Genomic DNA, 12,466 nt, shown 5'->3' on the forward strand with positions numbered 1-12,466 from the left:
TGTAACTGACAGCTTGCAGTTTAAACTGTGCTTTGTAAGCGTGTCTCTTCGTAGGTGCCGTTTTCCGAGGGTGTCCTTAGCCAAACTGATGTTTTTTTGCACAATGCACACCCCGGCGCTATATACCTACTGGGGGCGTGGCTTTAGCGTCCTCCTTCACGCACCATTCCCCCTTTACGTCCGCATGCTGTCCTCAGCCACGTCCGCTTTTCCTCTGTATAAGCAGCGTGTCGGCAGGAAATGCTCTGTCAGTCAAGCGGTCCAAAAAAAGTCACCAAAAAAAAAAAAAGTCAAGCAGAGGGCTCATCACACAACAACATTTATAGATGTTGGAACTCGGTGCACACACAAGGCGCGCCGCATTATAAGGCGCCCCGTCCATTTTGGAGAAAATGTAAGACTTTTAAGTGCGCCTTATGGTCGTGAAAATACGGTACATTGATATGAGTCCATGGGTAGATGTCAAACAAACTGTGCCCCTGCAAAGATGTTCATTTAGCACCCTAATTAAATCTCCTGACTGTGAATGAAAATGACCTAGCACAGCAGTAACCAGACTTGCCAAATCCCAAATTAGAGCATTCACTTTTGGAAAAATGGTAATGGAAATAACACTATACTGGACTTTTAGTAGGGCCCCTTTTTCTGTAGGGTCCCATTAGTGGCCATGTGATGGTTCTCAGACAAACCTCAGCATTTCCCAATGAAAATGACTTCAATAACAATTTAAATAGTGTTTGATGATCACAGCTTTAAAGGGAAGATGAGAAGGACTGGCTGAAATACGCATCTGTCGTGAACAAAAAATAAGCTTTATTTTGATATATACATTACCAGAGTCATAAAACAGAATTACATTGCATTAGTGCAATGTTTGTCACTTTTTCGCTTTAAAATCTGCTGCCTTAAACAATGACATTGCCCCTTCCGGTTTGACGCAAGAGGTCAGCAGATGATAGGAAGTTGCTTTGTTACTAGCTCATGCAGTAGTAGTTCAGCAAAGCGAGTAGTTGTTGTCCAGACAAGTTAAGATTCTGAGACGTGTGGCTGTAGGATGTTCCAACGTAACTGGAAAGAAAGCATTAGCCTGTTAAAATTCCTGAAGGACCCCCAACTTGAGCAGGAATGGACAAGTCAAGTCCAGAGAAAGTTGGACAAATGGGAGCCCACAGCCTACATGGTGCTGTGCAGTGCTCATTTCACACAGGACTACTTTGAAACGGTACCTGCATTCCAAGAATCCCTTGTATTTAGCGTACAGCACAAGAGGATGCTTAAAAAGATGCAGTACCAACAGTTTTGAAGCGACAGCGGGAATGTGAAGCTAGTACCGGGTTAGTCAAATTTGAAACCTGGTCATATGGAGTCTCACCAACATATAACAACAATATGAAGCATTGAATTGACACAGTGGACCCACCCATTTACGTAGAACTTCGATGAATTATGTATTTATATTATAGGGTACATTCTTATAATTTACTCATGCAAGCCGCTGACTTCTACACTAGATTCTAGCTGTATGTGTTTTTCTTGCAAACATCATGATCACATCTTCTCAAATCATTTGAATTATATTACAACCCCAATTCCAATGAAGTTGGGACGTTGTGTTAAACATAAATAAAAACAGAATACAATGATTTGCAAATCATGTTCAACCTATATATAATTGAATATACTACAAAAACAAGATATTTAATGTTCAAATTGATAAACTTTATTGTTTTTAGCAAATAATCATTGACTTAGAATTTATGACTGCAACACGTTCCAATAAAGCTGGGACAGGTGGCAAAAAAGACTGAGAAAGTTGAGGAATGCTCATCAAACACCTGTTTGGAACATCCCACAGGTGAACAGGCTAATTGGGAACAGGTGGGTGCCATGATTGGGTATAAAAGGAGCTTCCCTGAATTGCTCAGTCATTCACAAGCAAAGATGGGGCGAGGTTCACCTCTTTGTGAACAAGTGCGAGAGAAAATAGTCAAACAGTTTAAGGACAATGTTCCTCAATGTACAATTGCAAGGAATTTAGGGATTTCATCATCTACGGTCCATAATATCATCAAAAGGTTCAGAGAATCTGGAGAAATCACTGGCCGTGATTGAATGGCCGTGACCTGCGATCCCTCAGGCGGCACTGCATCAAAAACCGACATGAATATATCAAGAATATCACCACATGGGCTCAGGAACACTTCAGAAAACCAATCTCAGTAAATACAGTTTGGCGCTACATCCGTAAGTGCAACTTGAAACGCTACTATGCAAAGCAAAAGCCATTTATCAACAACACCCAGAAACGCCGCCGGCTTCTCTGGGCCCGAGCTCATCTAAGATGGACTGATTAAAAGTGGAAAAGTGTTCTGTGGGCCGACAAGTCCACATTTCAAATTGTTTTTGGAAATTGTGGATGTCGTGTCCTCCAGGCCAAAGAGGAAAAGAACCATCTGGACTGTTGTGTACGCAAAGTTCAAAAGCCCCATACGATGGTATGGGGCTATGTTAGTGCCAATTGCATGGGTAACTTACACATCTGTGAAGGCACCATTAATGCTGAAAGGTACATACAGGTTTTGGAGAAACATATGCTGCCATCCAAGCAACATCATTTTCATGGACGCCCCTGCTTATTTCAGCAAGACAATGCCAAACCACATTCTGCACATATTACAACAGCGTGGCTTCGTAGTAAAAGAGTGCGGGTACTAGACTGGCCTGCCTGCAGTCCAGACCTGTCTCCCATTGAAAATGTGTGGCGCATTATGAAGCATAAAATATCATCAAGAAAGAATGGGAAAGAATTTTACCTACAAAGCTTCAACAATTAGTGTCCTCAGTTCCCAAACGTTTATTGAATGTTGTTAAAAGAAAATCTGATGTAACACAGTGGTAAACATGACCCTGTCCCAGCTTTTTTGGAACGTGTTGGAGCCATAAAATTCTAAGTTAAGGATTATTTGCTAAAAACAATAAAGTTTATCAGTTTTAACCTTAAATATCTTGTATTTGTATTGTATTCAACTAAATATAGGTTGAACATGATTTGCAAATAATTGTATTCTGTTTTTATTTATATTTATCTCAACGTCCCAACTTCATTGGAATTGAGGTTGTAATTTCAACAAATTCAACCAAAAAGTAATTTCATATAACAAGCTGAACCTACTCCTCTAACCACCATTCAGTTGGGAAGTTCACTCCGGGCGCGCTCTCCGCACCCCTGAACCTTCGGTAACTCGGAGCGTTGGTAGTGTGTGTGCCACTTGATACAAGTAAAACTGACACATTCAATATGGCGGATGTACCGACGCATCCCTAGCAGTAGCCAACACGTTCATTAGTAAAGTTATAGAAAGTGGAGGACACTCTGTCTCTGGGTGCCGTGGTCTCGGGGCGCGATGGGAGCATCGGACTGAATTTCCGAACGGACCCCTAACACTAAGGTGAAGCTAGGATTGGTCTGAGACTGCATGATGTCACGACGGAAGCAGTTTTGGCCACAAAACAAGCGGACAAGAACTTTTGCGCTCTCTTTTCCATGGGCGTTGTTATGAACCAAGTGAGGGAGAGCCCAGCGCTGAAATTTTTCCAGCCTTATTGTTTGACTTTGTATTTTCAAAAAAATTGTGAAACTTTTAATCCCACATAATCATTGAAGTTTTACCTCGACCAGAATAAAAGAACCGGGCAATAGAGGTTTTCATGGCCAGCAGGTTATACACAGGCCGTGACTTTTCTTTGTTCTCTTTTCCTAACCTCTAACACCTCTTTGTCTGTCATGAAGGAGTTACGTTTGATTATAATCCTGTGGAGGATCAACATCATGAGGTGCATTTGTTCACATTTTTACAGGAATGTTTATGTAGGTTGCAGGGATTTAATGATGGCTTTGCTGCTACAATTACATAGTGTTGAGGTGCCATTTAGTTTGTAAACGAAAGATGTTGCACGGCACATTTTTAACCTGTTTATGGTTAGATTTTAACCTCAGTTGCGGCCTTATGTCCTCCACGTGATTGCATGAGTTTTCTTTGGGTAGTTCAGCTTTCTCCCAGTTCCAACCACATGCATATCAATTGAAAACTCAAAAATGGCATGGGCATGACAATTTTCTTGAGGTTGTATCGCTTGAGTGACATTTTAATCGGTGCACTTTGTATTGCTATCAATTGGTTTACATCCTTGTACTTTTGGAATAACATCAGAGATCAATGCATAAGTCACTGTTGTTTTGACTAAAGGAACAGAGAATTCTTAAACAGTCATTGTTTATGACTCTCAAGGGTACCAAAAGGCCTCTTATTTATATCACCTGCCTAATATTCATGAAACCGCATTATTTATGGCGGAAAATATTAACACTGCTGCATTGGTCCTGGGACTCATTGGAGAAGGACTTTGAGCAGAGGTGGCAATGAAATGTGAAGGAGTGGCATGCAAAGGACGATCCCCAGAGCCAGACTGATGTCAGTGAAGCATAACCCAAAGCAGGTTGACAGGACAAATAGTGGTAGCTTTTGCTGTACTTGATAGAGGCAGCAATGAGGACAAACTGCAGGTTTTCTTTCAGATATGTGGAATTTCTGCTTTTTTGTTTATACCTTATGGCACACACTTGAATTTTTTGAAATCTTTTTTAAGCACCAAGCAGTAGAAACTTATGCCAGATCTCAGTAAGCAGGAATACGTCCTTCTGAACAGTTTTTTTGTTTGTTTTTTCCACGTCTGCAGTCAACAGTAGGAAGGCTCCACCTCCGGTCCCACCCCGCACCACCTCCAAACCTCTCATCTCAGTGACGCTTCAGAGCAGCACAGAATCCGCCCAAGACACGTACCTTGACCAACAAGACCACAGCAGTGAAGCCAACAGCCAATCAGGACGCAGCAATTCTTCTGAGAGTCTCTGTAGCATCCGCACCAGTGGTCTGGCTAAGAGAAGGCCGGCTGCCACTATTGCCCCGGCTGCTACCCCTGCACCCTCTGTGCCCCCTGTTCCAGCCCCTCGTGACCTTCCACCCACGACCTCTTCCACCACTTCAACATCTACTCAGCCCCAAAATGACACCCTGAACACTGGCGCCACTTTGGAGCGGGCCCCCACTGCACCCAAACGAAAGCTTTCCTCAATTGGAATTCAGGTCAGATATGTTGACTCGTCAGTTGTGGATGAAAATCATATCAAACTTTGGCAATCACATACAAACTTAAACATTGCATAGTGAAATTATATTGTTAATTCTAGCTGTATATGTTATTAAAAGTATTAGTAACCAAAAGATTAAAACAACAAAATCAAAAGAGTAAAGCAAGTTATGAATAAGGTTTGTATATGTAAAAAAAATAGAAACCAATTATTGTGCGCAAAAGTAGTGGGGACGATGAATATGAAATCATCAGAAAAACAAAAACTTCAGTTGACTATAATATATTGAATATTGGGCATGGGAATTGTGCAAGTTAGATTGCGAAGCTGTTCGTTTCTGAAATAACATATTTTGTTATATTTAATTATTAGGTGGATTGCCTTCAGCCTGTCCCAAGAGAGGAACCGTTACCCTTGACTGCCCCCCTAAAATTCCAGTCAATTGGAGTTCAAGTGGAGAACGGCAGGCCGTAAGTGTACACTCAAAATGATCAGATCACAAGAGTCCTAAGACATTATATCAAAGGATATTTCTGAAGAATTGACTTTTGACGAGTCAAAACAAAGTCTTGACAGTACCTGAAATATAGTTCATTAACCCTCCTTATGCACAGCCCTATGAAATGTAGTTTCCTATCAGGGTGTATCGGATTGTGTTTAACCTCTTTCCTATGTATTGGTTGGCCCAGTTTTTTTTTTTTTTTTTTTTTTTGTTATTCGTATTGTGAGAATTGCTTATTGGTGTTGTTAAATAGATATAAACAGCCACTTAAATTAAAAGAGTACTTATTTTGGCATTCTGTGGCTGTTACATCTGCAGTGTGTCAGTTCATTCAGATGTTAGCCTAACTGATGAACAGAAGCCCAGCTCTGATTGATATCTGTTTGCGCTTGTTTTGACTGTCCCTAGCTGAAATTGTTGACACACTGGCCAGTTAAGGTTTCCCGATAAACTTAAATTATCCTTAATCTCTTTTCACAACCCAGTTCCTTTTTTCTTGGACAATTATCTTTGAAACCAGCAATATGTAATGCTTTTATGTTTCATATTGCTGCTGTCTGTTGGAATCCTCGCATCTCCAAAACCTTCACTTTTCAGGAAATAAACGGCATGTTTGTTGATCCATTAACGTTGCATCATCCAAGAGAGCAAGCCATTTTAGACACTTTAAATTGGTCAATAACATTCGTCCATCGATTTGTGAAAGAAAATTCAGTGTCGTGAAAAGGTATTTGCCCCCTTCTCAACTTTTGTTTTTTTTAATAGTTTCGCCACTTTAATATTTAAGATCATCTTTAAATGTCAGATAAAGATAACCCAAGTGAACATAAAATGCAGTTTTTAAATGGTGCAGAACCCAAATGAGCTTTAGCTTGAGGTCACAAACTGGTGGCTGAACATTCTCCTTCAGGATTTTTTGGAAAATTTCCAAATTGGTGGTTCCATCAATCACAGCAAGTCCTCCTAGGTCTTGAAGGAGCTCTGCAGCCACAGACATCACACTATCACCACCATGTTTGCCTGTTGGTTCAACTTTCGTCTTGCCAGTCCATACAATATTGTATAGTCTTGGGAATTAGTCCGATGTTTTCTTTTGCAAAAGTAAGATTTCTTCTTTCTTTCTTTTTGGTCAGTAGTGGTTTTCGCCTTGGAACTTTTGCCCTTTCTCTTCCTTATTATTGAGTCATGAACACTAACCTTAACTGAGGCAAGGGAGGCCTGCAGTTCTTTAGATGTCCTGGGTTCCTGGATAAGTCATCACTGTGCTCATCGGGTAATTTTTGTAGGCCGGCCACTCCTGGGAAGGTTCACCGCTGTTCCATGTTTTCTCCATTTGAGGACAATGGCTCTCACTGTGGTTTGCTGGTATCCTAAATCTTTAGAAATGGCATTGTAACTCTTTGCAGACTGATAGTTGCCAATTACTTTATTTCTCATCTGTTGTTGAATTTCTTTGGATCGTGGCATTTTGTTGCAGTTTTTTTTTATTTATTTATTTTTTTTAATAGATCTTCTGGCCAACTTCAAGTTAATTTCTTGATTGAGAAGATCTGGAGGTAATCAGGCATGGATGTGGTCATTAAAAATGAACTCAGCTTTCCAAAAAATGTGATTAGCCACAGTTAATTCCTGATTTATTTACTTTTTTACACAGGGCCAGGTAGCTTTGAAAACATTTTTTTCCCTTAATAAATGAAATCACTGTTTAAAAACTGCATTTTATCTTTAAATTAGTTATCTTTGTCTGATATTTACATTTTTTGGATGATCTCAAACATTACAGTGGGGAAACTCCCCCAAAAATAATTTGAGAAGGGAGCAAATACTTTTTCACGGCACTGTATGAAATTGACCCAATTTAAACGGGTTTCTGCCTGACACTGCCGATATGTGATTCGAAGACAACTGATCCTGGATAGCGTGCCTGGCTCAGACCATGACGTTAGTGTTATGTGTAGTAGAGGATAGTGCACATCAGCACTGTGGTATTCTCAGTGCCCTCAATGTGGTAGTGAGGAATCTGTTTTAGATGCATGATGTCATCGTCCTTTTTTTTTTTTTTATCTCCCCACCCAAGTATCTGTCAGAAGCTGATGTTTGTGCATGTCTGTGCAGTCTTAGCCGGGACAGCAGCATGGCCTCCAGACAAAACACAGAGACTGAGCCTCAGGAGCACCACGAACACACACTCCCAGAAAGCAGCAAAGCCAACGGAACCAGCCCTAAAACCACAAATTCCAATGAATCCAACACTAAGTACAAAGCGATGGAGCAGCTCTCTCTCAAACAAACCACAACTCCATCCAGAACATCCACCTCGGCCCCACAGATGTTGGACCCGGCTTTAGATCCTTCGTCACTGCCACCACCAGATCCCAGCCTGGGGACTGGAAACTTAAATGCCCAAGGAGACTTGGCACAAGCCAGCACCCTAGCTTGCCTCAGAGATGGCAACTGGTTTCTGAAGCTGCTGCAGGCGGAAACGGGCCGCCTGGAGGGCTGGTGTCAACAGATGGAGCAGGAGACCAAAAACAACAAGCTGTCAGAGGAAGGTAAGAGATGTGATGAGGTCATTTTTGCATTAACTGTACATGATGAGAAAAGTCCAAAAGTTACGACTGATTACTGCTGTCTGTCTGCTTAGTTTCATTGCCCCCCAAAAAGTGGGAGCGCACAGAATACCAATCTGGCCATTAGGCAGGTCTATTATTGCAGTTTCTGAAATATGAATGAGCTGACTCACTTGAGCGCCTCCATCAGATTATCAGGTTTCCCAGCTCTCTGCAGATAAGAATGATGAATTTCCATTTACATGCAAATGTTGGGAGAAAAACAGTGGAATAGAGATGTGTCCTCCTTCCTGAGACTGGGTTAATAAACAATGTCCTCTAAGTGGTCCATTTGCTGTCACTGGATGTTAAGTGCTCATAAATATGTCATTACTATACAATGATATTTGATGTGCTGTCACTCTACCTTGTCTTGATGCAGCTTGCTAACTCTATGCACTCTACTGACCCCTGCATTTAGGCCTTTAACGTGCTGTTTGTTCTGATGATTTGTCTCCTTCGTAGTATTGGGGACGATCCGCAGCGCAGTCGGCAGTGCCCAGCTCCTCATATCACAAAAGTTTGAACAGTTCAGGGGGCTCTGTGATGAAAACCTGGTGAGAGGCTCTGCCAGGAGCTAACAATCCCTATCTTGTTTTATGGCAGCATTTTCAGTTGTAGTCTTTCTTCTATTACCTTGAAATGAGACACACACACTGACAGCCGCTTATTTATTGATTTTATTCTTGTATCACCCTTCAGAACGTGAATGCCAACCCACGGCCAACAGCACAGGACCTCGCAGGGTTCTGGGATCTACTGCAGCTCTCTATAGAAGACATCAGCTTGAAGTTTGATGAACTCTACCAATTGAAAACCAACAATTGGCAACTCCCTGAGAAGTCAGAGAAGGTAAATTTTGTTGGCAAATGAATGTATTTCCCCCCAACTAAAAGATAACCTTATTCCTTGGTCTCCACAGGTTGAAAACAAGCAGCTTCCATTGCCAAAGAAGCAATCCAAACCCAGGCTGTCAGCTGGGAAGGACAGAAGCGTGGACTCTGCTGTGGACAAGCAGCGGCAAGAAGCCAGAAAACGGTTGATGGCAGCAAAGCGTGCAGCGTCTGTGCGACAGAACTCCGCTACGGAGAGCGCTGACAGCATCGAAATCTATGTCCCCGAGGCACAGACCCGCCTCTGAGTGTGCCATTGCCCATCATCTGCGTCTCCACTCATTTAGTGACTCAAACCCAGACAGAACTGAGTCGTTCACACACAGCCACACACAGACAACGGATGCATCAGTTCAGCTTGGGGAGTCAAACATTGCAGTTGGCCTTTGCTACAATGGGACAGAAAACAATCATGCAAGAGGTTTAATACTATTATTATTGACAATATGCTAATTATATTCTCCCAAACTATGTCAAGACTGCCTGAAATGTCCAAGTACATTTTAGATGAGGACACTGCGAAGAATCTTGGTATTGCAGAAGTTTACCTTCTCTCAACTTTCGGGAGTGGACCGACAAGTTGTGGCTGCCTGGTTTACGATGTGAGCTACCACCCGCGCACACAAAACACACACGCACACACTCACACACTCAGGATACACATGCAGGTGTACACACTGTCCACAGAGTCTTCCTGTTCTCTATTTGTATATGGCTACCACTCTTTGGCTGTACTCTTTACCGTGTAAAAGTTATGGAATGAGGTTTAAAATGCAGAGAACCAGAGGAAGGCAGTAGCATATATATATATATATATAAATTATAAAGAATACACTATTATGATGTTCATTTTGTAAATGTTGTATACCAGATTATTTGTTAGAAAGAGCTGCGTGTTCAGTACCGAGAGGTTTTTTTTTATTTTTTTTTTTTTTTTATTTTTTTTTTTTTAAATCAAGTACATGTACTGTCAGGATATATTAGCACTTGATGCAATCATTTTGACTTCACACCCCCCTCCCTCCCTCCCTCCCTCAAACCTCTCACAAACACACACTGCACAGTCTGTGTCTGTGAATATCATTAAGTCTTACATTTGTTGGGTTTGTTTTGAGGTGGTTATTTTTAGGCGGACTGCTCAGCCAATGAGCTTTGGAGGAATGTATAGCACATATGCATTTTGCAGCTCATTCCAACTTGATCACTGCACTTTCACCTCAGATCAAGTTTTCCTTTTCTGTATTTCTTACTTTGTTCACTGAATCATTATGACTTAACTGCAACATGTGACGTAGGGGACCAAGACAACCACCGCTTGATATTGCATTCCATTCATCAAGACAACATGTGAGAGTTTTAATACCACTGGAAAGGAAATGGAAAAGCAATAATGAAATGGAGTTTTATCAGTGCATGCAGCGCAGGACATGCCCAGTCTTAATTGTTTTTACTATTTGCCTCATAAGGCTTTCTTGGCATGAAGGATGAATGTTCCCCCCCCCCCCACACACTTGTGAGCTGTTTTTATTCACTTGAATCTCAGGTTGAAAGCTCAGTCACCAGTATGAACCACTATGAATCAAATGGGAATTTATAATCACAAATGTGAATCAAGTAAATTATGAAATTGTGGTAACAACCCGAAAGATGGTGCATGCAGTGATTTTGGTGCAAAGCACAGACAGGGTTTTTTTTCCCTCCCATTTTTCCCTCCCACCTGTGTTACAAAAATGATTTAACTGTGGTACGTTTTTGCCCCATAAGAAACATTTTCAGCCAGTAATTCTAATCACTTATGGTGCTGCAAGGGATTTCCTTTTGTGCCAAGACAGCAGTGGTCATCAACATCTGTCATTTGATAAACGTTTTTATTTAAGGTGTTGTTTTTATTATTTAATATACTTAAATCTTAGCAAAGGTTGTTTGCAGAACTTCCAATGGTACACATGCGGAGACTGACATGAAGCCCAAGTGTGATTGACATCCGACCCACTAGTCAGACTTGACTTGCCCATTACTGGTCAGTCCTTGCGTTACACTCCAGCAATCATGTCGTTTAGTTAGTTTTAAATCAAATGAAAAATAACACTGAATTGTCAATGTTGGCAATGCATCCCATTCATTTTCTTTAATTTGTATTGCATCAACAGTGGACATACCCATTTCATTGTCCAAAGAAGTCATTAAAACATCCTTTTGCTACATGTCCTGGTCATCATTCTTGGTGTCTTCATTTTATTTTTTTTATTACACTTCTGTGCTAATATTAGCTGCTCACTACACATGAAGATAATTGTAAGCTTTACATTAGACCCTTTATCTTGACTGTGTAATCTAAAAGCATGGCCTTCATACGTGTAAAAATATCTTGGAACGAGTACTCCTTTAAATGAATTTTGTAAATGGGGAGCTTTAGTCTGTGAGGTGGTCTGGAAACGATGACGAGCCAGATCCCTATATTCATTTACTTTATGATCATGAGAGTAAGAGCAATTTGTTTACCTGTACTTCCTGAGTTTCCAAGGGCTACAAAATGGGCACATGCTCACAAGGCACAACTCCGGAGACAGATTTATTTGGTTGTGCTGTTTTACCACCATTTCGACGTGCAATATTGTACAGGTGCGTTTATTAAAAACAAGTGCTAAATCTAATTCGGGTTGGCTAACTGACAAATGTGCCAATTCAGGCATCATAGCTGCAAATTCACCCTTGGCATATAAGTCGTCTCAGTGATCGAGCAACAAAAAGTGAGCAAAAACTTTGGCTTCCCAGAATATATTTATACAAACTAAGCACATATGTCACAGATGAAGGTTTGGTTATATGATGTATTAGTAGACACTATTAGACTTGTTTCTTCTGGGAGCAAAGAACATTTTGATTGAAACTTGACATTATCTGGATACAACTGACTTGTCCAATTAAAGTGGAACACCACTAAATGTTTGAAGTGTGGTTTTTTTTCTCTCCATTGTGCAACCAAATTACCCAATAACTACTAAATATTAGATGTGAAATAGAAATTAAATAGTATAGTTAGTATAAAATAGACTATCATACAATGCAAATGTGACAAGTCAAGGAAAAAAAATGTGAAGTGTGTTGCAAAGGAATCCCTAATTAACAGAAAAGAACTGCTTCTCTTGAGGGTAAGCTTTGGAAGGTCCCAGTCAAAGTCCATATACCTCCATCACCTGTGGCCCTGTTGGGGCTGTACACAAATAGATTTTTTTCCTCATTCCGACAGACTTCGACCGCCTTTTCAAGTAAGAGGATTTGAGATGTCAGAGACAAGCTCTTCATCTGAAAA

The 12,466-nt window shown here is 40.9% G+C and overlaps 1 protein-coding gene across 2 annotated transcripts in view; it reads left to right on the plus strand.

The window, feature by feature from the left end:
* Positions 1-11,357, plus strand: part of dlgap4a (discs, large (Drosophila) homolog-associated protein 4a) — a 112,013-nt gene extending 100,656 nt beyond the window's left edge. For both annotated transcript variants that reach the window (XM_061795651.1, XM_061795642.1), the window contains 6 exons: positions 4,738-5,144; positions 5,522-5,619; positions 7,767-8,203; positions 8,726-8,817; positions 8,963-9,112; positions 9,183-11,357. In XM_061795651.1, coding sequence (XP_061651635.1) covers positions 4,738-5,144; positions 5,522-5,619; positions 7,767-8,203; positions 8,726-8,817; positions 8,963-9,112; positions 9,183-9,401 — 1,403 coding nt within the window. In that variant the 3' untranslated portion in view covers positions 9,402-11,357. The remainder of the gene's footprint in view (positions 1-4,737; positions 5,145-5,521; positions 5,620-7,766; positions 8,204-8,725; positions 8,818-8,962; positions 9,113-9,182) is intronic.
* Positions 11,358-12,466: the final 1,109 nt, after the last annotated feature.

The sequence above is a fragment of the Phyllopteryx taeniolatus genome, chromosome 1 (genome assembly GCF_024500385.1).
Source record: "Phyllopteryx taeniolatus isolate TA_2022b chromosome 1, UOR_Ptae_1.2, whole genome shotgun sequence".
NCBI classification, from domain to species: domain Eukaryota; kingdom Metazoa; phylum Chordata; class Actinopteri; order Syngnathiformes; family Syngnathidae; genus Phyllopteryx; species Phyllopteryx taeniolatus.